Below are 27,673 nucleotides of genomic sequence, written 5' to 3'. Positions count from 1 at the left end.
AGTAGCCCCCATAGCACTAACAGACAAGTGGAGCCCGCCAGCAAACACTACTCACCCAACCTGGAACGCACCGCTTCTCACAACAGCGGCATGTCCGACAGTTCAGCTGTGGCCTGACAGGTTTCACCCCAACAAACACAGCAAGGAACTGCAGTTGAGAAGCATGCAGCGGCGTGCTCCCAATACGAAAACCGGTGGAGGGTTTTTAGAATGATCATCATCTTCTAGACACTCCAGTACGAAGACAATATCGCCGTATTTTCTCGAAAATAGTGAGAGAGAAAATAAAGATATGATGTCAACGTATCCTTGTTTCCCAAGCTGTTCCTAATCCAATTTCTTCCATCATGGTGTCAAGTGTGGGGATCTACCGAGGCACTTCTTCCTTGTGGTGAAAGCGAGAAGGAGGAGAGCAGGTGACCACACACCTGCTTATGAAGGTAAGCTGATGAGGGGTGTGGTCAGACTAATACTGGTATTAGAGGTACATTTGTGGTTTATTCAGTACGCGTGCACGTACGCGAGATAGTGCAGTGTGATGCCAAGCTAAGCCACTAACGATACAGAACAACTTGGAGCAGCTACACAGCCTGTGTTAACAGGTTAGAGCAGCCACACAGCCCTTGTTAATAGGTTAGAGCAGCCACACAGTGACCATGTTAACAGCTTAGAGCAGCTACACAGTGACCTGAAAATACCAAATACAATTTACTCAGAGATATAGCTTGAATGTCTCCCACCAGACAACTAGCTATTGGAATCTGGAAGAAGAGACCGATTCAGAGAAAAGGGACCACATTTATACCCAGGAGAGGGGAGGGGGGACACAATAAACTGGGCTTTTGGGGAGAAGGAGGAGACAAAGACACATCCTAGGAGAAGACAAGTCTGTTATCGCCCACACCATGTTAACAGGTTAGAGCAGCCACACAGTGACCATGTTAACAGGTTAGAGCAGATACACAGTGACCATGTTAACAGGTTAGAGCAGCCACACAGTGACCATGTTAACAGGTTAGAGCAGCTACACAGTGACCATGTTAACTCATTGAACGCCAAAAACGAGTATACTCATTTTAATTTGTTTAATTGTTTTCCTATTATACTAAACAGTCAGCCGAACCTTCTTGTGTGATCCTGGTAGCTCTGAGTGAATTTGAATAGAAATTACGATCAAATCCCGATAGGTGGCAGTATCGCCTACCTTTTGAACTGGGCTAGTTTACTGTGGGGGGGGGGGGGTTGCTCACTCACTGCTGGGCACAATAGTAGCCACTGCCTATGCAATGGCGAGCGAACTATTGGAGATTATTATGAAGAGGACAAAATGATCATACTTATGGATGATAAGGTGCGTTTTCACCAGACTACATTGGACTCAGCACTTCTGGTAAATCATAAAAATATGATCTGTCGCCGACAACAGAGTTGAGAGCACCCCAGACTAGAGCCAACTATAACGTTCGGCAATGGCGATCGCCTAGAGAGCGAACTATTGGATATATGGAGAGAAATGCACACATTAGATAGGGAATACACACATTATTCACACCCACACACAACGTATTCAAGGATAGACTACTTTCTCATGACAACGGGGGACAGATACAGGGTAAAGGAGTGCAGGATAGGGGTGACAGACATATCAGACCATAGTGCGACATATCTGACAGTAAATCTCAAAAGTAGACTGAGAAACACAGTTTGGAGGCTGAATGTAGGCCTACTAAATAACAAATAACATGAATAACAAATGAAATAAAGGGGGACATAATTAGATACAGGGAGGAAAACGACAACGGGGAGGTAGATCCAAACATTCTATGGGATGCTATGAAGGTGGTAATTTGATAGCGAAGACAGCACAACTCAAGAAAGCTAGAATAGAGACATACCAAAACTTAGTAGGGAAATTTAAAGAACTAGAGAAAAGTCACCAAGACTCGAAGAACAAAAAGACACTTATCAAGGACGTTAGGGAAAAGATAAACAAGGAATTGCTGACAGAAATAGAAAAGAAAGCTAGATACATGAAACAGACTATGAAGGAGGGCCGAGAGCGACTAGACTTTTAGCTAGATGGATCAGGACGCAACAAAAATGAAACACAATACATACAATAAGAGACACGAACACTAACAAGATATTGAGAGAGCCAGTCGAAATAGAGAAGACCTTTGTAGAATACTATAAGACACTATACACACAACTGATAATGGAAGAAGAAGGGGAAATAAGAGAATTTTTTGAAAAGCTAGATTTACCATCGATACGGGGGGAACAGAACGGAATACTAATAATAATAATAATAATTCATTTAATTTATATAGCGCTTCTCAATAACCCGAAGTCGCTGGCAATAGTCGGGAGCAAAAGTAAAAACAAAGAAACAAAAGCAAAGAAACAAAAACAAAGAAACAACAAAGAAACAAAAACAAAAGGAACATGAGACCATGGGGCGAACAGGGACTAAATGCAGAGATTACAGAGCAAGTAGTAGAAGAAGCGATTAGTAGGGCAAAGAATAGTAAGTCATCGGGTAGCGACGGATTCCCATCAGAATTTTACAAAACATTTAGACAGGAACTGAGCCCCATGTTAGAAGCGGCATTCAGACACACAATGAAAGAAGGCACAATGCCGCCCTCGTGGAAAGAAGCCATTATTACTACAATTCCAAAGGAAGAGAAAGATAAAGAGCTATGTAGCAGTTTCAGACCAGTGTCCATACTCAACATGGATTACAAGATGTGTATACATCGATAATCTCCAAAAGATTTGAGACATTTATGCCAGACATTATAGATGAGAACCAGACCGGATTCATTAAAGGAAGACAGACGCAGGATAATATAAGGAAGACAGTTCAAATAGTAGAGGAGATACAGAAAGAAGGAGGCAGTGCAGTATTGGTCAGTCTAGACGCAGAAAAGGCATTCGACAGTGTGAGCTGGGCATTCTTATACAATGTGCTAGAGAAATTTGGACTAGACAAAGACTCTATGAAAACAATTAGAGCACTATATCAAGAACCGACAGCAAGGATTAAGGTAAATGGCAGTTTGACGGACCGAATTAAGTTAGAGAGGGCTACCAGACAGGGTTGTTGTCTTTCGCCGACACTCTTCAATGTATTTATCGAACCACTGGCTCAATTAATTAGACAGACCAAAGACATCAAAGGGGTGGAGATAAAGGGAACAGAACACAAATTGGGTTTATTCGCAGATGACGTAATAGTATGAGACAGCCAGACACAAGTTTCCCGGCACTGATGGATTTACTAGAAGAATATGGACACTATTCAGGTTATAGACTAAACGTGACGAAGACACAGACTTTAGCATTGAACTACACCCCAATGAAAGAGATCAAAGAAAACTACAAAATGTTATGGGACATGGACAGGGTTAAATACTTAGGGGTGAACATTACAAGAGGGGTAGGGAGACTGTTTGATGCAAATTATATACAGATTAATCAGAACATTAAGAGAGACTTAGAAAGATGGACAGTAATGCCCCTGGACTTCAACTCAAGGATTGAAATCACCAAGATGAATATATTACCAAGATGATTGTACCTGTACCAGTCTTTGATTGATTGATTGATTGAAAACGTTATTAACAGATTGCAGAATGGGTACAGTACAGTTCAATACATACAATTGTTAAGGGGATGCAGACCAGAGAAAGACTTTCGTCTTGTTTACATCAGGGTCCCCCATTTTCAATTAATTCATTCAACATATATGACATACATGACATACAGATAGACAGTAGGCCTACTGCTACATCCATACATTTAATTATGACATACTGTACCAGATTTGCAAATACAGTACTGTTTATGATACAAAGAGTCCAGAAAAGAGAGTATATACATTTGATGTACAAAGTGTACATTGGAGGAGGTATGGTAGGTGGGGTGGGGGAACTGTACATTGGAGGTGGTTAGGTCGATCTACCACTATGATCTTCGTCTCTTATAGGCTGTGTGATGCAGCAGAGGCCCCCAAAGATGAGCACCTGCTCCTCCATATACGTGGGGTGGATCTGGTTGCAGAGGCAAAGTACCATTTCAGATGTTACAGAGATTACACAGTATTTCTGTACAAGAAAAACAACAGCACAGGGACCATCCAATATCAAACAATTGTTAAGGGGATGCAGACCAGAGAAAGACGTTTGTCTTGTTTACATCAGGGCCCCCCACTTTTAATTCATAGTGACAACAGCATCTAAAACAATATATTTATATGTATATTTATATATTGAAAGAGTATATTTATGAGACAGTATATTTTGTACATATGTAACGGTTGTGACAACGTCACCTCAAACTTCTAACGTCACGGGCAACAACACAGACCGCTATACCGTCATTCATAGTGTAACACTCAACAAGAATGTGAAACAACTTATTAGTATTGGGTTAGAGTTGTTTGATTTCCACTAACGTAATGTTAGATTGCTATCTGAGAAAGTTACGTAATGTTAGTCTATGTGAGCTGGCTACACCATTTGCCATGTATAATCTGTAGGCAAAACGGACTGCATATAAACGGCTGATGACTCATAACTTCCTATCACGTTTGAATAATGCTGTAAAGTTAAGTAAAAATGCATTTCAATAGTAATGTATATGAATTAAGAGCTTACCGATTGAGAGCTAAATCCACTGTTGTCAACAGACGAGACGCGATATTTACTTCCTAGTTCCTGAGTTGGAGGAATGTCATTGGGAGAAATCAAGTCACTTGACGTTGTAACGCGTTTTGAAACCTACCGTGCTGTTTTTAGTGGGAACAAAGTCCTTTCGGTTGGTATTCTTAATCCACTTCTGGCGAATATCTTGGTCGTCTGCACGGCCAGGGAATCGATGCAAATGGTATGGTCTCAAGACACGGGCAGTGGTCGGTCAAGTTGAACACAAGTGAAGTAGAGAGCCACGAATTTCATAATAAAAGCGGCAACTTAAAAAAATTATAAAAAACACGCTTGCGCCCAAAGGACATTTTATAAAACGAGGCATGATACAATACTATACATACAATACAATACTATGTATTTTAGCCAAAAGATGTGGTCAGAACAAAGTGGATTTAGTCCATTCGCTCTCATTCTCTCTCTGCCTCTCTCACTTTGTCGAGGGCGGAGCTCTTCCTGAATGAACAGAAAGCAGGCACCTCGGCACGTTGTCACCAGCTGTATGAGAGCGCCCCCGCTGGTCATTGTTACCGTTAATACGGTGCCCAAACGGTCCCCAAACAGTGGTTCCAGGACTTTTCCCGGCTTTATCTGTACATTATTCTTTTAACCCATATCACTCCTCGCTTATGTTTTGATAGGAACGTGCGAAGGAACGTGCAATGTGGCTCACGGCAAAGACACTCGTTAATTATCACTGAGAATGACCTGGAATGTGGGAGATTAAGGGGACAGCGGGGGCCGTTACAGGCTAAACCGGAGTTTTGGCAGGTATGGAACTATGTTTAATAATCTCTGGGAGGGCTCTGTGTCGACCGTGCCCTTAACACCTTTGTTGCACACAAAGTAATTGCTGTGAACTGTCATTTTAAGGAGAGCTCTTTTTAATTCCTTCTCTAACTTTGGTCGAGGCTACTGACGAGCGAGATGACAGTGCTGAGTAGCACAGAGGAACAATGTAGCGTGAGGAATGAGGAGGACTCGATTTGATGTAGAAGAGCAGGCAATATGATTACTTGTGCATCCCTAGTGTGTGTGTGTTTGTGAATATTGTTCACTTTCACAATCAATTCAGGAACTGGGTTTTCTTACCATTTCAAATATTGAAAAGCCTTGGTCATGACAGGGTTGTCATATCCAACTTGGTAAAATGGGAATGCCACCCATTTTAAGAATTCACATAATTGTCTTCTTCCTGTGTGTGTGTGTGTGTGTGTGTGTGTGTGTGTGTGTGTGTGTGTGTGTGTGTGTGTGTGTGTGTGTGTGTGTGTGTGTGTGTGTGTGTGTGTGTGTGTGTGTGTGTGTGTGTGTGTGCGTGTGTGGTGCCTAATCTAGCTCCCTCTTAGCTCCATCATGCCTCTGGGCGCACACACTTACCCCAATTGCCCTGCGGTCCACCATCCCACTTCTGACACCAATGTAGCGCCTGCTGAATCCCTTTAACACTTTCAGTGCCCAGCAGGGGGCGCTCATTTAGTGCTTGAATGCCCAGCACCACTCCAATGTTAACGTTAATATCGCCTAATCTATGTTTTAAATTATGGTTATGTGTCTAATCTGCCCGTCGCATTATCAATGACCCATTTCCAGTCAACATTGTCGAAGCGGATTGTTTTTTTATCGGTTCATTTCCGTTTTGATAGCATTTTGAAAAGCCCTTGTTTTCACGGAAAAAATAAGAGATTCCATGATAATCTCCCTTTACTGTAATAATCTAGAACGTTGTCATTTTTCGGCCTATTTATGAATCGTTTTCAAATAAACGCTAGATTATCGATAGTATATGTGTACGTGTGCACGCTGGTGCCGCGCGCTGAAAATCGATTCTCTCAGTTCCTGATCACTCTTACAGTCAAACAGCCATATCACATTATAGGGGAAACGCTTATATCTCGTGAAAAAAGGTCTGATTATCCTAATACTGGTAAAATAGATTCCTTACCTGAGATCAGATGGTATCCAAATGGATTATTCCAATTCCTGATCGCCATTCCGAAAATCAATCCTTTTATTGATCCAATGCTACGTACTGTAAAACACAGTAACCACGCTGTCCTGAGAATCCAGCATGAAGCTGATCGACTCCGGTTACATGCGTGAGAAGTAAAATGTGGAGTCCGGGTTTTTTTTTTTTCATGCTTTTTCATTGAGTCCAATCCAAAAGGGTGAATTACCATCTGGGAGACGATAGGGGGAGCTTTTTCACATCTGAGCGCCTGGGGTGGCTGATTTACCAATGGTAGACTCGGTTGATGAAATATGAATTCAGATCGCTAATTTAAAAAAAAAGAGAAAAAACGAATATTCTCGTTATACATTCTCGGGTAAACCCGAGAAAACTCGGGTTGGGCATTCAAAGTGTTAATAGCTGACTTGTCTTGCTGGAGGGACGAGGAGACAACCACTGTGTTTGATCCAGACAAAGGCAGGTTTATTCCCTGTGTGAACAGCTACAACTTGGGTTTGGAGCAGTGCTTCCAGAAAACATCAAAAGCTAGTCTGTCTCCCTCCTAAACATTCAGAGAAGAAAATGTCCTAGCATTATTTTGATAGTCTTTTCAATGAATCACACCTTTATATTTGAAAGAAGATTTGCCATGTTGATATAAAATAGTGATTGGTTGTTGGGGGGAGTGGTGCTTTTAGTCTAGTTGGCTGGGTGGAGTGGGGGAAGGAGGGGAGGCGGAGAGGGGGAGGAAATGTCCAATGTCTAATGTCTTTGTGTTGTTTTTATTTTTATTTGGTATTTTGTATATTCAGTCAAGTTTGTATCTGTAGGTATTTATTATTATTATTATTATTATTATTATTATTATTATTATTATTATTATTATTATTATTATTATTATTATTATTATTATTATTATTACTGATGTTGATTGTTGTTTGTTGGTTGAAAATAAAAATAAACTTGATAAAAAAAATGTTTAAATAGGTATAGAACATGGATAACATGGACACGTGTGATGGTGTAAGCGTGTCTGCGCGTCTGGGATGCTACGCTACAAGGTCAAATGAAGTGACCTTTATTTAAAAATGCTTTTTGCACCTCTGTGTCAACACTTGATAAGAGCACTTTGGTTTACAGGTATACTATTATAAGCAATCATTTCAGAGTTAACAAAATAGTATGTAATGTAGACCTTTGGCTCTGGCAGGTGGTTGTTAAACTAAACGTGTCAGCATGACATTGCATAAACTTATCTAAAACTTATAGTGGAGTGGATTTTACATGGTTCTGTGGTAGTTTAGAAACACAGGCTTGACACCCAAAGCACTCTAATTCGAACATTCCGAGTTTCTGTTGTGTTTAATTAACTTTTGTATCTTATCTGGTCAAGTATGGTGGAGAATTTTGAGTACGTAGTTACTCAAGGCTGCCATTTCACAAAATCACATCAAGGACTGCAGAAGGTCTGCTCCATGCACCTAACATCATTTATTTAATAGTTGGGCTCAAACAAAACCCTCAACCCATTATTGCTCAGCAGACTAATTTATTACTGTCATACATTGATGGACTACCATGGCTTGTCAGCCAAGCAGAAATTGTGTGATTTCTCTTTGCAGCACAATTAAAAGTTCAGATATTTTTTTTACCCCTAGCCCTGCAGTATATCCTATAGTTAATAACAATGATTTTGTCATTGTCTTTTCATAGCTCAATTCATGCTGTTTTCAACACTGGATACTTGCAGCTCTGGCTAGTTAGACACAAATGAACGCAAAGTCAATGTTGGCACACTCTGTACATGGTCTAATACAGGGGTAGGCAACCCTAGGCACGCGTGCCTGCATAGGCATGCGGGGGCATTTGCATAGGCACAGGGGGCAGCAGTAAAAAAATATATATAATTTTTTTTTTTTTTTTTTTTTTGCTTTGAAATATTATAGTGAAATATTTTGCACTGTTGTCAAATGTATCTTGTTGAAATCCTCCCACAGGTTCTTTTTACTACCACATATTTAATTGAGACCCTTTATTTGTTTATTATTTCAATTTAGCTGGAAATACATTGCTACATCATTCAGTAACATTTGCAGAGCCTTATAACAAAAACATTATTACGGTCACCATTGTGACCAGTGGGATTAATCAACAGATTTTATTATTTATTTTTCAATTTCATTGAACATTGCACATGTTAAAAGCAATTTTTTTTACTCAAAATGTGAGTATTACCAAGTCAACTTGTGTTCTTAAAACAATGACAATAAACATAGTTTTATTAGGTTGAAATAATGTGGTTGTGTACTTATTTTTCTGTTAACTTATTATGGATTGAAAACTGAAAACCTTAATGCACAGTAACTGAACTCAATATTTTTAAGTTCTGGTAACTTATTATTATAATTTTTTTTACAGTGTAGTCTTGCGATCAATCAAAACTTATTTACACGATATACCTCACATTCACCCTCCATTCACATCCTGGTGTTCTCCATTAGGCCTGTAGGTGGAGCTATGACAGCACACGTACAGTACACACACCGATGGTGTGTGATGTGTCCAAAAATGAATGGGCAAATGTGAGTGAAATGGTTGCACTGTATGCAGCTGTTTGTCTGCATTGCATTCCCCCCCCCCCCCCCCCAACTCAGATTTAGGGTTGATACAACCATCATAATAATATTGTTAATAATAACAATAATGATGTAATAATGTAAAAATTATCATTAAAAATACCTGATTATGAGAGAAAAAATTTACGATGCATGGAATATTGTTGAGGCACACTAGTTACAACTATATTTCAAACGGGCACTCCATGTCAAAAAGGTTGCTGACCCCTGGTCTAATATGTACGATGAATACATATAAATAAATGCCTAGCCTACTCTGGGTGCATCGTGGAGTGGGTTCCAGTGCTTGGAAAGACCTGAGCATGGCCCCATTGACTTGACATTAGTTTTGTGGCAAACTAGGTATCCAGTATGAAGAAGGGTCACATCACCGTATTTTAATGCCATTATTATGTCACACTTAACATACTGTCTGACTAGCTGGACACAAGCCTCCTGTACAACATTACGATCTGTACAGGTAGTTTACCATCAGGCTGTGAAAGTTCTGGACAGGAAAACAAACAGCCACCACCATTGTTATAGCATAGCAAACCAGAACCTACTGAGCTGGGACAATCTTGTCAAATTCAAAGATGCCTGCCTTACCTATAAAATCCTACATGGCTTGGCTCCTCCCCCCCTCTGTACTTTCATAAAACAGAAAGCATCTGCTGATAGATATACCAGGTCTGTAGTCAGAGGGGACTGTGTAGTCCCAAACAGGAGGTCTGCTTTTAGTCAGACAGCCTTTTCCGTGAGAGCAGCCCACACCTGGAACAGTCTGCCAACACGGCTCAGGGAGTATCAAAGTTACATCTCATTTAAAACTAACTTAAAATCATGGTTGAGAGATGGTCAAGTGTGCGACCATTTTAACTGAGGGGTTGTATTTTAATGTATGTATTTTAGTGTATTGTAACCTATACTGATTCCTACTGTGTTTTAATTATTGTACTATGTTTTTTAACTGAGGGGTTGTATTTTAATGTATTTATTTGTATGTATTTTAGTGTATTGTAACCTATATTGATTCCTACTGTGTTTTAATTATTGTACTATGTTTTAATTATTGTTGTGCTCATGTCACCTGCCCCAGAGACTACAGTTGAAAATTAGCCAACTTGGCTAAACTGGCATATTTACAGTCAAATGTTCCTTAATATGCACTGTCTCTGTATTTTAAACCAATAAATACAAATACAAAAATGTAATCCTTCCGTTGTGTTAATTACAGCCCAATTAAATTATATGGTAGCAGTCCCTATAAGACTCAATGACAATAACACTATGTAACAAACCATCAAATACACTCACAGCACACACATCCACACGTACACATTCACTTTAAATAAACAACTCACTGTAGCACCCACTTTAACACACTTTATATTTATTGGTAAAGAGATTTGCACTACAACTCATACCTCATTGCACCTTACCCTAAGTTGTACCTCATACCATTTCTGCATTGTACTGTATATTGTATTGTAACTCAGTTACTTTTTTTCTACTCTGCATTGTATTGTATATGTGTATATTGAACACTTTTGTTTACACTTGTTTACATTCTCACTCTTGACTTTCTATTTTATACTCATCTATTTTTATCTAGCACACTCTCAGGAGCAAAACAGAAAAAAGCATTTCATATAAAAGTATTCTGTATTTTTGTATGACAACTAATAAAGAAACTTGAAACTTGAAGACAAGGTATTGCTATTATTTCATCAGACTAGAGGTGGTGGCAGAGATGGGGATGGCTGCTATCCTGGAGAATCCCTCCCACCCCCTCTACGACGAGCTAGTCAAGATGAGAAGCATGTTCAGTCACAGACTCATACCCCCCTGACACTCAACTAACCGCCTCGACCAGTCCTTCATACCAGCGGCCATCAGGCTCCACAACAGTGGGCAGGGATTGCTGCCAGACATCCAACTACAACTACTAGAAACCTAAAAAGGACAATAATACTACCTTATGCATACTGCACCTTATGTGAATACTGTATATTTCAGTTAGTTAATTATATTGATTTGTTATATTGTTTACACTGCTTGTTTATACTACCTGCACCTCCCCTCCCCCATGCTACTATGATGCCTGAATTTCCCCAAGGGGATCAATAAAGGAATATCTTATCTTGTCTTATCTTACATCATTTCATGGAGCTGCAAATTAACATGCAGTGTCCCCGATGACATCACTGGTGGCCATATTCAAACTCATTTACCCTCTTAACCCATTCAGTGCCAACCACGAGTATAGTCGGGTTAACTCGCCATCGCTTGAGTGCCAATCACGAGTATAGTCGGGTTTTAATCGATTTTCTTTTATTAGTGATATCCATTAATTTTTCATCCATCCAGCCAGACGTTATCATTGGGAATGGGTCTGAGCTCGCAAAGGGCAAATACCGCCGCCTATCGTCTCCTGGATGGTATTGCACATCATTGGATTGGATTGGCTGGGACTGTGCATCAAAAAAATAAGTCCGGTCCAGGTTTTACTTCTCGGGCATGCAGCTGGATACTATTGCATTGACTGGGGGGACTGGCAGCATCGTGGATTATGTGTTTTGGACTATAACGTTGGATCAATGGACGCAATCGATATTTGGAATGGCGATCAGGAATTGGATTAATCTTTTTGCATGACATCAGATGTGAGGTAAGGCCTTTATGTTACAAATCTTGGGGTAATCAGATGTTCCTTTCTCCGCCATCGGAGCGCGTGTGTGTGTAAGGTTCGCACCGACCAAAGTACGGAGAAGCGATTTTTCAGACCCCGCTTCTCTTCGTGCATGAGGACACATATACTATCGATAATCTAGCGTTTATTTGAAAACTATTCATAAATCAGCCGAAAAATTTGAACGTGTTTTGTGTATTCCACTAAAGGGCTATTATCGTGTCTTTCTCTGGAATTACTAGAAATCTCCAAAACTATACTCGTATTCAAAACGGTATAAAACTGAAATGTACAGATGAAAAAACAATCCGTTTCGTACATGTTGACTGCAAGCAAGTCATTGATAAGCGACGGGTGTATTAGACCCATAGCCATAATTTAAGATATAGTTTAAGCATTCGCAAATATCCCTGTCCTCCCATTGATTAAAGCGGTGGCAATCTAGACCTAATTTCCCGGAGGGGCCGTGGCACTCAATGTGTTAACTGTCAAACTAAATGAAATGTGTGCAAAACTGATTAAAGTTTTTGGATGCGTGTGTGAGATTATGTGCCAAAAAAAGATCGGCATTGTTTTTTTGGGTGAAGTGCCCCTTTAATGGATTGTGCTGAGAAAGGACTCTATCAACGACACCATTAGGGGTTCCAACATTCTTAAAATGAAAAAGAAAAGCATTCAAAGAATTGATGCTCTAGATTAGAACCACATTCAATCTGGCCAGTTTGATTTGTTAATCTCTCCACATTCATTTTTCCTCTTGAGAGAAGAAGAAGGAGAGAGTCATTCCCGTCCGAGTCGTCCCTCTTCAGTTAACGGTGTTCTTTGTCACCCAGCCGTCTTGATGTATGGTTTTAACACTGTTTTGGCAGCCAGTGACAGTTGGCTAGTGAGCCTCAGCACAGTGTGGAACCACGCTGTAGATACAGACCCGTTTTATTGAAACTGCTGGGAATATAGTTTACTCCGAGGCTTTCGTCGTACCGTAAACTTCCTCCAGCCTCGCGCTAGAACCAAGAAGGGTGCCAGGGTTTCTTGTTTATGTTTCTGGAGGGCACGGGTAATGCCTGTGTTGTCTCCACATTCCAGCCCTGCCGTGTTCCATTGTCCCGGTTCTGAGGACGACCCATGAGGGTATTTTTACTCAAGTACTGCACTTAAGTACCTTTTCGAGCTACTTGTACTTTACGTGAGTATTTTCATTTTAGGGGAACTTCTACTTTTACTCCACTACATTTCAAAGGAAATATTGTACTTTTTTCTCCACAAGATTCATCTGAACCCATCAGTTACTAGTTACTTTGAAGAAGAATATTTTGCATAGAAAACATGGCGTGTGTGTGTGTGTGTGTGTGTGTGTGTGTTAGGAACTCAGAAAGGAGGGAGACAGTATTTTTGTGGAATTTAAATCTTGTCTAAGCACATTCCACATGAGCGACTGCAAATTAACTCACCCATGTTCAATAGTCTTTTATTCTGTTGAGTTTTGGGATAAAAGCTTTGGCTTAAAAGCATGCCCAAGTGACCAGAGAAAGGGCCACATGTTGATTAGGAAACATTTTGAAATTTTGAAAAGCAATGTAAGACACCACGTCCTATTCTGTGGATATAAGCATCATCAAATGCTGTCAGAGACCAAATAAATTATTATTCAAACAGAGAAAGCATTAGATAAACCAAGACCAAAGCTTCATTGTGATCCTCCACCAACAAGTTTCCAGTTGCTAAGCAATGTAAGACACCACTTCCTATTCTGTGGATATAAGCACTCATGCCATGGAATGTCTCTCTTCGGAAATGAATTGTCCTTTTCCTGAAAAGGTAAATGGGGCTGGCTGTATATTTTTTTTATAGGCTAGGTTTCACCCATACATTTACAATACTGTTAGAATGGAATCTTGGAACCTATTTTACACGTTCAAATGACTGGTTCTTGTAACGTTTGGGGTTCGCTCTCCTCAGGGAGCAAACCTCTAGCATTACCTGGTGGGTAATTACCCTGTCCAGTCCTAATTACACTAATTTGTACCTGGTGTGACTCATTAAATGTCTCCTTATATTCTCTCCTGTGTCAGTCGATCAGTGAAACTGTCCGTGAGCATACCTACATGTTTAGCCTTATCGCTCCTTGCCACGGAGGATAAGTTTGTTTGCGATGTGTTTGAATCCCTGTGTCACTCTAATTGCCAATTGAATTTCGTTGTTGAGAGATTATATTATTATGTGTATATGCAGCCCCGTCCTTTGACGTAATTACCATTCAGCGTGTTTTGGAGACCTTGCTTTCTCCCCTTTGTTTTCCCCGATTATTGTGTCGAGTATCCTATGTATTGTGAATCATATTCTGCGTGTTTTGGAGACAGAGATTTCTCCCCTTTTGTTTATCCCCCATTGTGTGCGTGTTCATTCAACTACTCGAATTAAAGACGTACTGTAGTGCTTTATTTGAAAATCAACATCTGTCTCTCGTCGTATCTGTTCTGTACTGCACCTTGGTCCAACGTAACAGGTTCTGAGGGTTCCTCAGGTTTGCTCTGAACTAGGAAAAACTGCTTTTTTCCTTTGATGCTTCCAACACCTGGAATGCCCTCCAACTGACTCTGAAGTTTGAGATTCTACCTTCTCTTGCTGAATTTGAAAGTATGATCTCTGACCACTGTGTGTCGACTTAACCGATTTGATTGTTTCTTATTTTGTTGAGCCTATGTGTATGAATTTGCTGATAACTGCCTATTTGTTTTGTATGTTTATCGTCACTGTAAATGAGGATAACATAACCCCATTGTCTCACGAGTTTAAATAAAGTTTTGAAATGAAACAAAATTAAATTGGAAATCGTGTACAAAAAGTTCCATCCACGTTTCTCAATTGGTATTACTGTACAGTCGCAACCGTCTGTGTGATGTTTTGCAGTCCAAGTTCACTTGATTAGCGGTATGTTTTTGCCAGGACCAGAATTCCATGCATGGAATCCCAGAATGTACAGTAGAACGAAGAGCTCTCAGAGGCTCAGGTTATGTCGAGCTTGGCATGTGGCTCAGCAAGAGTACCACATACTTTCCACACTGCAGGTTTGAATCGATCTCGCCAACCCTTATTGCATCTAATTTTCTCTCTGTCTCTCTTGTCGCCGTCTTACAACACAGACCTTTCATAAAAATATAATATAAATTTTTTTTAATTTTTTTTTTAAGTTTAAACAGTACATAGGAATGGTAAATGGTGCATTTATATAGCACTTTTATCCAAAGCACTTTACAATTTTGTTCCTCACATTCACCCATTCACTCACACATTCACACACCGATGGCAGAGGAAGCTATGCAAGGTGCCAACCTGCTCATCGGGAGCAATTAGGGGTTAATTAGGAGAGTGCAAATGTGAGAAATAACGTGTAAGATAAAATTTATCAAATTAAATGTATCAAATTAAATAACAAATACCATAACAAGTGTTACAAAGGGTCAGATTAAACCGAATATATATATTTATTGCTTGAGATCCCATGTATAATATTTGTATATCGTCTGATGTCCCTTGTATATTCTTTGTACATATACACGGAATATCCCTTTACCTAGGTACAGGCCAGACCATAATATTCGTTCTCCTATTGGACAGCGACCCCCCTAGGCGCCACGGCCATACCCCCAATGTCTAGTTCAAAGTCACCGCTAAGACATGTCTCAACATGCTCAGGTTTGCGCAGTAATACGAGACAGAAATAAGGCTGGCACTAGATTATTCACCTTACGTATAAATACGTTGCAGGTGGATACAGCAGTAGTCTTGTCTTATCCTAAAACGTTCGTTCAACGTATCGTTCGTTCCTTACTAGTAAAGCCTTCATCACGAGTCAACGACCAAGTGAAGTGAGCAACCTTGCATCTAAATAGAGCACTTAGAACCGCGCGCGAATAGGATAGTAAAAGTGTCAGAGCTTAGTGAAATAACGTCAAGTTCGACCTAGTTAAATGTGAAGTACCGTGCACAGGAGAATCTACACCGGTGAATGCAGAGCCTTTTCCGGCTGGATTATTATTGCTTTGGTACCGTGGCTGCTGGAGCAGAGAACCGTCTACCCCGCTGCTGTGTGGGATTTACCCGTGAGGAGCATCACTCGAGCCCGTCTCTAGGAAGAGGCTGGCTGGCTTTCATCCAAGCTGTCCCGCATACTTGGATTAGAGTTGCTGCTTTTGTCTGCCGATCGAGGGGAGTATATGTACCGCCTCCCGTAGCTGGAGCTTATTGATTCCTCGTTGATCCAGACTTTTGCTCCCGAACATTCCTCTCCCCTGCTGGCTTACAACCGGAGGGAACCCCCTTAGTATCTCCAGCTGACCTACAAGTGTGCCTTATATAATTCTTATGCTACAGGTGGTATTAATTATATCCATCGTAATATGCTCATGGACTTACGCTCTTGACCTATTCATGCACATTCTTCGCCTTACAAGCGCGACTCTAATTCTCAATACTGTAAGATAATATTGATGCTCTTCTAATAAATATTACAAACAGGACTTTCTTTGTTAAGCCGTGTTATTGTGTGGGTGTTCATCACATATACATGTGTACTGTATGGCCAGTAGTAATGTACATAACTCAGTAGTGGTTTAATGATACCATACTTATTCAATACAGTCAGGGAATTGTACCCCTCAGTTACAACAAGTATACATTTTTCTTTTTGACAGAACACACCTGTCATATTCCATCTTTACCCTCGTACTAACAGTAGACCCTTTTCTGCATATTGAACCTAAATACGGTTTAAACATTGGTATACAAAATCTTTTTCCTGGATTCTAATGAGTTGTCCACCTTGAAAGCTTATAATCTTGGACATTAATGGACAATGAAATTAACCAACCGGCAATGTCAAATGAATGTGGTTGAGTTTGTATATGTATATATTTTTCACATAAGGCGTGCATTTGCTACCAATATATAGTAGGTAGGCCTACTGATTGTATACATTATGGTTAGTAGGCCACTATGACAAGCACCCTCTAATGAATTCCAGTGGTTGCATTTTGGTTCCCAATCAGAAGGACTGAATAGGCCAATTTCTATGCAGATTTCTAGACATACATCATCTCTGCTCGTTGTGGAGCAGAGCATTGGCAAATAAGTAAGTGCTCTACTTAGGATTCCTCACAGCAAGAAGTGCACTTGTCATCGGTCCCTAAGTGCTCCAGTAGCATCTGTTAGGCGAGTTCTTGTTTATCGGGGTTGTACAACAATAGACAGGGCTATTTTGTCTTAATTTACGTGAGATTAAACATATCAGACTGAATAAAAGCATTAATGAAAGTGTCTCGGGGGGGGGGGGCGGCTCCAATAACTGAGGTAATGAGCAAAGACTTATTCTGTCATTCTGTGTTTACATGACAAGCGGAGAACCATCTGTCCAACACACGTGCCTTCGGGCAAGACATGAGATTGACCTTACTAGTGGCTATTTATTATAATTGGGCGATACTTGATAAACGAGGACAACTGTATTTACTCTCTCCACACGAGATAGGAATAAAACGCTTATGCCTTTTGGCCATTTCTGGGCTACCTGCTTCAATACTGTATTCGACTTGCTTCTCCCAATTACGTGAACACTCATAACATGTGTCGTGATGCCTATCCTGTGACGTCTTTGGCCAGCCTGTGAGATGGCGCTGATGGGAGTGTTATTATACTAGCACCAATGCTTTGCTTCCTGGATGCAAAAGGTCTTTCCACCGTGGACGATAGTGGGTTTAAAAGGCAGCCTACCAATAATAACAAGCAAGATAACGTAACACCGCTGCTCGTACTCCTGTCCCGTGCTTCGCTATTGTGGAATTTCCTTTCAAGGCCTTTTGTTAACACCTCCCTCCTCCCTGTACCCTCCTTCCCTCACCCCTCACCTGGTCATCCCTCCCCCCTGTACCCTCCTTCCCTCACCTGGTTATCCCTCCCCCGCCCCCTTTCCTCCCAGATAGCTTATAAGGTGACCCCACAGAGAGAGGGGGTGCTTGTCTCATTCTCCTGGCCAGAGAACATCAAGTCCTCTACCGAAACCCTAACCTAACCTTGTATTTGATTAACCATGTTTTAACAATAAATCGTACCAACCAAGAAGATTTGATCACCCGCATAATGAACCTCTCCGGTTCCACCACACATTAAAACGTGATTCTAATGTTTCTCTTCTTCCTTCCCCTCTGTCTCCTGCCAGGTAGTGAAGATGATGATCATTGTGGTGGTGACCTTTGCCCTCTGCTGGCTTCCCTATCATGTCTACTTCATCGTGACCGGCATCAACAAGCAAGTGAGCAAGTGGAAGTACATCCAGCAGGTCTACCTGTCGGTGATGTGGCTGGCGATGAGCTCCACCATGTACAACCCTATCATCTACTGCTGCCTCAACAGCAGGTGGGTAGAAATGACAAAGCTAAATGGTTAGATCAGACAACGCTCTCGATAACCAAAAAGTCAGATACGGCACGGTATATACCGCGGAACTCTCACGGGTCCTGTCGGGAAAAATATGCGGCACGGTCAAAGCGGTTAGGGCCACGGGTGGGCAGGCGAATGTTTTTCCATTCGCTATTCGCTAATTATGTCAATAAAGAGGGCGCCATTCGTCTCTCTCCGTGCGCAGCTTAAACGACAGCATTATGACAGCAAACACGAGATGTGAAAAGAAGCGTAAGATAGGGGCATTCTTATAAGGCTATGCCAAGGAAGGGGGAATACTTGCAGTGTGAATAGAAGGGGTAACACAGTGTCCCTCTCTCTATTCCCCTCTAACGTATCCTCTCTCGTCCCAAATGCACACTCGGAACAAGCGGTAAACTATGGATTTTTCAGAAGGCTCATATAGGAATAAAGTTTAGCATTTTTATTTTTTTTTGCAGTAAATTTGTCGCCTTGAAATTACTATATTATATTGACTGGAGCTTGTTTGAAGATAAATCCTTTAGTTTAATTAAATGCATGTTATTATGACGATGGTTGAGTTGAGCGAGTGAGTTGAAACTTCTCTTTTGTTAAACCGCGGGGGCGAGCAGTGCACCAGATGTACTCGAAGCAGGTGCGGTCGGGAGAGGGATGAATACATCAGTCCCACGTCCTCTGCTGCATACCTCAGTTACCCAGTGTTTTGCATTTCAATTAAAGGGGAGGGGGGGGGGGGGGGGGGGGGCTGTAGATTCCAAATCGGCATGGGTGTCATGGTGATGCTACTGGAGAACTCTTTTTCGCATTAATGAACATACTTTAGAGGTGTCTTATTGAATTCTACGGGGAGATAGAAGCTAAGAATGGGCCATATTCATACGGTGGCCATTTTGCTCTTATGTCATGCTCAGATTGCAGGTGGAAAGAATGAGACATAAGAGCAAAATGGCCACCACGTGAATATGGTCGATGCATTTTTAAGCGAAGCGGCAGAAAAACCTCCCATTCCATCCCTCCCCTTTAACCTTTATTCATCCATGGAAGCCTGGCTGAGAACGTCCTGCTTCACACACACACACACACACACACACACCGTTCCACTCACACCTGGGAGCTGCCCAGTGCCACCACAGTCCTTTCTGTTGGCCACTGAGCAGGTCTACAGTAGGTGGTTCAGTGCCTTGCTCAAGGGCACACCAACAGTAGTTGTTACAGGGGCGAGAGGGTGTTACTTATTCCCTCCCCGTTATGGTTTGATAGGTGTATTGGACCCAGGTGCAGTGCAGAACGGACAGACGAGAGGCGAACAAACAAAAGGGGAGAGTACTTGTCTCCAAAAAGAGGGAAAACAAAGGGGAGAAATCAAGTCTCCAAAAGGCACGATACAAGAATATATGTCGACGACGATGCGGCATATACACACAGCGATAATATATTACATAATGGATTGGCACAACAATCAAAGCGACATTATAGCGAGAAATAGAAACGATTGCACTTCTCCTATGGCAACGAGCGATAAGATTTACTCACAAACACAATGGTGTACTCACGGGTAGTCTGGCGATCGACCGACAATCTCAGGCCCCGTTTAGACGGAAACGCTAGCAGGTGAATCCGCCAAAAAAAAATTCGGATGTGCCTTTCGTTTTACGGAAACGGCGTTTTTACGGGGTGAAACCGTAAAAAAGTGAGACCACCTTCCAGGGTGGAATTCCTAGAAACGATAAACCTTTGCGCTCTCATCTAAACTGTCAAACGGCATAAAACGATGACGAAAGGGTTGTCAAGGCTCTCGTCGCGTGTACTGCTTACATCACAGGCATGCGCCAGTAGCCTAGAAGCGTAAATAAAGCATGTCTGATTCTATCCATGGCGATCACCTGAAGGCTACATTGGCAGTACTTTAAAATACACAAGAATCTGTCCCGCGGCGTGACTGGACCCACTGTCTGTGAGTGACTCTGCTTTAGTCCAATCACATTCCCCACCCACAGTCTGCGAATCAGAGGCAGAGTAGGGCGGGTCTTCACAGCACGTCATGTGACATATGCGCCAATCGTGTGACAGCGGGGCTCCGTTGTCTCGAGTTGTTACAGCCTCGTCTGCACGGAGAATTCCACCCCAAAACGCTTGTCTAAACGCAAAATTAAAAGTGAAACCGTAAGACGACTTTTGCGGTTTCTGTTCAGACTCTCTCCGTCTAAACGTAGCCTCAGTAGTAACAAGGAAGAGCATATAAAGCCACCTTAACTAGACACACCAGGTGCCAATGAATGCAATCAGGGCAGATAGACAGGTCAATTACCACCAGGTAACGCTAGGCCAGGGCTTTGCTCCCTGAGGAGAGCAAAACCCCAAACGTTACACTCCCACCACATCCGGTTATTTTCGAGCCAGTCTAAGGATTTGAACCAATCCAATCCAATCCACTTTATTTATAAAGCACATTTAAAAACAACAAAGTTGACCAAAGTGCTGTACAAGTCCACAACGTAAGATAAAACATAAAAACATAAAAAATTTAATGAAAGCACACAATAAAAACAAGTACAATTATGTCACTTAAAAAGGCAGGTCTCTCAAAAACTGTTTAAAACACCGAAAGCCGGGGCGCCCCAGTGGCGAATCACATAGCGTGCTCAGCCGTGACACGGCCGACCCGGGTTCGACTCCCGAACCCGTCGTTATTTGCCGAATGTCTTCCCCCCACTCTGTCTCCGAATTCCTCCTCTGTCTCTCTCTACTGGACTGCCCAGTAGCAATACATCGATAAAACGCCAAAAAATTTATCTTTAAAACACCGAAAGCCAGAGCAAATAGATGTGTCTTGAGGTGTGATTTGAACACCTGCAGAGTGGGGGCCTGCCTAACATGCAGTGGCAGCTCATTCCAGAGCTTTGGGGCTGCCACAGCGAAAGCACGGTCCCCCCTAAGCTTCAGCCTGGACTTTGGAACGGCCAAGAGGAGCTGGTCAGAGGACCTGAGGGACCTTGGGGGAACATAGGGTTCCAGCAGGTCCGAGAGGTACCCCGTGCCAAGCCGTTCAAACATTTAAAAGCAAACAGTAAAACCTTAAAATCAATTCTAAAACGTACAGGAAGCCAGTGGAGGGCAGCCAGCACAGGGGAAATGTGCTCCCGCTTTCGTGTTCCCGTCAGTAGACGGGCAGCGGCATTCTGAACTAGCTGCAAACGAGAGAGGGAGGCCTGACTGACGCCAACATATAGGGCATTGCAGTAATCAAGGCGAGAGGTCATAAAAGTGTGGATTACAGTTTCGAAAACAGAACGGGGGAAAAATATTTTGACCTTGGAGAGCCTCCTGAGTTGGAAAAAACTGTTTCCCACCACAGCGTTGATCTGCTTGTCCAATTTTAGGTCACAATCAAACTTCACCCCTAGGTTGGTGACAGTTGGCTTCACAAAAAGCCCAAGAGGGCCCAAGTCACCTGGAGGAGACACATGACCTCTGTTTTACTGTCATTGAGACATAGACAATTTAGTGCCAGCCATGCCTTAACACATTGACGACCAGCGTGTCGCGCCGATTTATAGGCCAGAGGACCGAGCGTTGTCAACAAACCGATGTACTTTCTAACAACTATATATATACTTTATAGTATTGCTATCTGTCCATTCTCATTGTCACTTGAGTGCATAAACCGTGCCTTCATAATGGCTTAAAGAAAATAAAAATCCATCGGTTGGTTGTAATTTTATAGTGCCGTGAATATAAGGTTTATTGCAGTTTTCGCCTAGTCTTTTTTCTGGGGAGCTAGATAATAGGCTAAATGCTAGTCACGTTATATCAAACGCCATTTCTGCTGTAAATATACAAATGAAATAAAACAAACTGCGTAGCATTCGGACTATTACAGAGCATCTATGGATGAAATGGGGGCGGCGGGGAACGCCGATTACTATTATTGATTAGCAATACAGTGTGCGTTCAATATACCATTTTCACTGATCGATCACGTTGCGTTTTAAAACAATGTCCAATCCAGCTGTAATTTGGGTGAATAGTATCCTACCGTCAGGCCATGTGATCGCCGGCAGCATTTCGTCATTAGTCATCGGAATCTGGTAGATCGATATGTCCATTGGCTAATCATAAATCCCATTATTCCAGGCTGAAATATGCGTTCGGTAACGGGATCAAAGATGGAGGGTGTTCGTTTGGAACCGAGGCTCATATGAAACGCCCACAGACAGTAAAAAGATTTTTTTTTTCAATCGCCCTCAATGATACTGCAGTGGAGCGATGCCGCCCCTAAGCGGATCTGGCCGGTATTGCATGTTTCGAAAATCAAATATGTGGGTAGGTCCTGCAAGTCGATCGCAGACGTTAATAGCGTTTTTAATATGGAATAAAACAATAACAACTCGACACGAGTTAACTCGTGGCTCTGGTCCTCAACGGGTGGAATCGAAACACGAGTTAACTCGTGGCTGGTCATGCTAATAATGGTTTTACCGGGTTGCTATTGTTTCTTTTTAATGGCATGTAAATCTGACTGTCATCTGCGTAGCAGTGAAAGGAGACGCCATGCTTTCGGAGTATAGGCCCTAAGGGGAGCAGATAGAACACAAATAAAATTGGCCCGAGAATTGAGCCCTGGGGAACCGATAACCTTCTGCTCACAAGCTAGCTTTACTAACCTCTAGATTAGATTAGATACAATTTAAATGGATGTCAAGAGGTGGCACAGAGTTCAGGGAGATGACATCTGAGGGAAAGAAGCTCTTCCTGAAATGCACAATCTCAAGCACACGTTCATATTGATAAATCCCACACTTTGCTTAGAAATTATCGTACGCACGGTTTACACACATATCTGTGCGTACTCAGCATTGATAAATGAGGGCCCTGGACTGATTTTCAGGACTCGTGACTCGACTTGGACTTGAGCACTGCTGACTCAGACTTGGACTTGGACTCGAGCATTGACTGCATTCGGACTCGGAAGGTGCAGACGATATTGATAAATACAGTTATTAAAATGAAAAAGAAAAGTTTAATAGGCCCTAATCATTTGGCATAAGATATTGATGGCTAGTGCATTTGTTTGGCTATTGTGTCACAAAGTAAATAAACTCCCTTTGAAATGGTAATTTATGTTTAACTCATTGGACGCCGACAACGATTATATACGTGTTTGTATGACAACCGTTGAACGCCAACCACGTATACGTTATTTGATCGTTATTAACTTATTTATTTTATTAAATATTTCTATTCATTACAGGCTCACTGACTCGGGGTTAACATTGGGAATCGCATTGAGAATGCCTAGGTCACTGAGTCACTGAAGCAAATTGCTGCCCGTGCAACCCAATGGAGAATAAAAACTCCACTATTTTGCGCTTGCGTTTGAGTCATTGTGATAATCATACTGGTAAATAAACGTCTTTTGTCGTTTTGGTTTTTTAAAGTTAGATTAAGACCTTGCCAGGGGAGACTTACTTAAAACTGCTGTACTGAATGCTGCGGCATTTGGATGTGGGTGTTGTGCGTCTGCCAAGCACAGCCACCAAACTTTCAGCAGGCCAACTGCACTCTGAATGGCTCTCGGGGATGGAATTTGTGCGCTTTGTTCCACGCTCCAATTTGGATCCCAAATTGCGGTACAAATCAAGAAGAAGGACATTGTCCGAAACATGTCTGCTTTTTATTCAGGCTGCCATTAAAAAACCTGTGAGTGCTGGTCCGGCTACCCTGCTTTTTGATATACTGAACTTTATGGGATTACAGCACCCAGTGTGAGAACTTGTGAGCGCGGTCTAACTTGACTATATTGGTACAAATCAAGGAGAATGTGTCTCGGGTAGCGGACTCTACTTAATATTATGTTCTCTCTGCAAATAGACTGCCCTATCTCGCACGCTCCCCGCGGAGCGCACCCCGTGAGAAGTATTCCAATAACCCAAGATCAACCATGCTGCATTAATTCGGAAAGACCTATTCCAAATGCTATTTATAGGGTTTGACAATAATTACACTCATATCTCTATTCTACAATTAACTATAATTCATTATGAGTCACACCGAACACGTCGCTGTTGAAACTCGAATGCATCAAAGCTTATTCCGTCTGTTGCCGTTTTCCTATTCTACCGCTTGGTGCCATGTACGCACAGTCGGAGCTGTGGATAGATGTATAATATAATAATATAATGCAGGACCTCTTTAGAGGTCTTTATTCGGCATGTAAGTAGGCAGTGTAAATCAAGGTGCAAGGTGTTTTATATGGTGTAAAATCTGAGCCTCGAAAGACAATTATCCATGGCGTCACTCAGCCAGTATAGCTCACCAATAATACCATTTACACTCTGAATACACGCTCCCTCAAGTACCCTCAGTCCTCTGCTGCAGTGGTGAGCGTGCGTCTCCGCATGCAATTAGGAGTGGGTCCAAAGCAATTACTTCAAAGTACCGCAGGTCTTATGTGTAGCACTCTCATGTTGGAAAACAACCTGACCAAGTGCACATCACTTGGCAAATCATTTAAAAATGGGTCGATCCTATTTAAAAGCTGACGCATTTTTCCATCTGCCTAACATCACTTGAGGAGAAGAGTAGGCAACGATATGGTTCCCTCTGAAGAAGGGAACACACTCGCACTGGGGTCGGATGTACTGGGGTACATTTCCCCAGTACTAAAATCTGATGGGAAGAGCCACATGTAACATGTCAGGAATAAAAGAAAACGATCTCTACCTCGACACATAATTTAACCAAGTAATTTACAAGCAATGGACAAGTCATTTGATCTTGTATTCAATTAGATTTTCTTAAAACATGATAATGACAAAAAATGATGTCTGCCAATGGGGTGAAATCATTTCATTTAATCGGATACAGATGAACTTGTATAAAGGATTTTCTCAAAACAAGCTAAATTAATTACCATGAAAAGAAAAGTGTCCTGCAATTTCAAGTTATTATCTCAGTTTCAAGAAATGTGTTGAAAAAAGTAAAGTTCTCACCCAGTTTGCAGATACATTTCTTTTTTATTCGCTTTTCTGAAAATACACATTTAAGACCCAATAAAAGACTTGATTTTATTAGTCGACACTGTGGATTAGATGGGCTCTATATTAGAGTTGTTCCGATACCGATACTAGTATCGGAAATGCCGCCGATACTGCCTAAAATGCTAGTATCGGTATCGGCGATAATTCTAGCCTCCGATCCCATGATGTAATTTATCTCCTGCCGAGTCCTGCGGAGAGTGAGGATTATAAAATGAACATGTTTTAAAGTGTGATGCTGTGTCATTTTAACAGCAGATACACTTTCTTAAATTCCATTGTCCCCGACAGTGCGGTGTGACGGGGAGCTCGGACGGGAATCGGGATGTGTTTGGCTGGTGTTATGATAGCATTAGCTGGAAAGATAGCTAGTTGGAACAACATCCGCTTTTAACGTTACATCAAATCAGATGATCGCCTGTCCTTTCTCCAGGACCTAACACTGTCCGTGACCGTCTATCAACAATAATGCACCCACGGTGAATTGTATTTAAGTTAAGTAGCTACGGACTAGCGTTAGCTGACTATTACTAACGTTATCTTAATGTCGATGCGGGAAGGCGAGCTAGGTCAGTTAGCTTAGCTTGATAACGTTACCGTGTCTAAAGTTGGTGCTATTCACATAATCCAGCAATAATGGCTGCAGACCTGCAAGCAAAGTACAGCAAGTGCCAAAGGATAAGAGTCTGAGGCGGAGTTTCAAAAGAGAATGTTGAATATTTATTTTGCATCAAAAATCACAACATGAACGTCTGCCACTAGCTTACAGACTGAATAGGGTATATCTGCAGAGCCACTGAGTAGCGAGTGCAACACCGTTTAATGTCCGTGTGGATCATTGGAGTAGGGTATATCTGCAGTGCTGCAGCCCATACTCATTGATTAATGATACTAATACAAATCTATACAATCACCTGTTGTTGAATAAATACCATACGTTCTAGTTATTACTAAAAAACAGTATAACAGTATCTGAAAAAAAAAAAAAAAAAGTATAATTTATATACATTTTTTTTTAATTTTTTTTTTATGCACTGGTATCGGATAAATATCGGTATCGGCCGATACCCAAAGCTTAGGTATCGGATCGGAAAGGGAAAAATGGTATCGGAACATCTCTACTCTATATCAGCCCACTGTTAAAGCTACAAGGAGAACGTCCAATCAAATATATTATTGTGAAATTGGTTGTGATACCTTGGTATAATTACAGTAACCAAATGAGACCATTGCCGAAACTTGGCAGCCTAATTCTCATGATAAGACCACATTTCCTTTTGAAAGGTTTGTTCCCACCCCCCCGGTATGGGATGTGATCTGATCACGAGAGGCGAGGGTGGACAGCCCATGCTAACCGTGAATGTGGGGTTTGTTTTCTTGATACGTTTTGTCTGCAAAGGCTTCCTTTGCACCATAATTCCGTCAGCAGAACTCCTGTGAATCCAACCCGTTCGCACACGATATTAATACAAAACAGAGGATATGAATGGCCTCGTCGAGGTCTCGTCAATTGTCTTTCATTCTCTTTGATCTCAACATGTTTCTGGTATGGACATTGAATTTACAATGACATTATTGAAGTTGAAATCCCCCTGCTAGTGCCTTTGAAGTTCAGTTCTCAGAATCGTCAGAATGGGCGGTGGAGACACACCATAGTATCGGCGCATTCTTGATCTGGCGTCAACTGACGGTTATATCCCCAACAGACTCCCATGTTAAACACACACACCTCTCACATTTGCTCTCCACAATCCCCTTCCTTCTCCTCTCTCCCTCTCCCTTTCATCCATCCACCCGCCTCCTGTTTGCCCACTACCCCCTCTCTTCTGTCCTTAGATTTATCACTGGTGACAGTTATGGTACCCATCCTGTATGATAAGGTTGGGTGGTCCTCTGGCAGAGAGACGTGACTTGCACAAGCATCTGTTTCTGTATAAGGCCATTATTGATGAACTTCCACCCTACATCACATCATTACTGGACTGGAACTCTGGACCTTATCATACTCGCTCTGGTGATTGGCTTACGCTCAAGGTCCCCAGAGTTTGCACTGAATTAGGAAAATCTGCTTTCAGCTTCTGTGCCCCCGACACGTTGAATATTTGGCAAAGTGCCTTAAAACTCAATACTTTAATATCCATTGGTCAGTTTAAATCTATAACGGCCAACCATTTCACCTCATTCTGTAACTGTTTTGATTGATTTGAATTGTTTCATTGATTGACTTTTCCATT

The 27,673-nt window shown here is 41.7% G+C and overlaps 1 protein-coding gene across 1 annotated transcript in view; it reads left to right on the top strand.

Moving 5' to 3' along the window:
- tacr3a (tachykinin receptor 3a) overlaps nucleotides 1-27,673 on the top strand; it is a gene marked incomplete at both ends in the record, with an annotated part of 155,511 nt that overhangs the window by 126,956 nt on the left and 882 nt on the right. The window contains one exon of the mRNA XM_084318215.1: nucleotides 18,179-18,375. Within this exon, the coding sequence (XP_084174341.1) occupies nucleotides 18,179-18,375 (197 nt within the window). The remainder of the gene's footprint in view (nucleotides 1-18,178; nucleotides 18,376-27,673) is intronic.

The sequence above is a fragment of the Notolepis coatsorum genome, assembly GCF_963971535.1.
Source record: "Notolepis coatsorum genome assembly, chromosome: 7".
Classification (NCBI taxonomy): domain Eukaryota; kingdom Metazoa; phylum Chordata; class Actinopteri; order Aulopiformes; family Paralepididae; genus Notolepis; species Notolepis coatsorum.
Note: the sequence above shows the minus strand (reverse complement) of the source record. Positions and strands in the feature narration are given on the sequence as shown.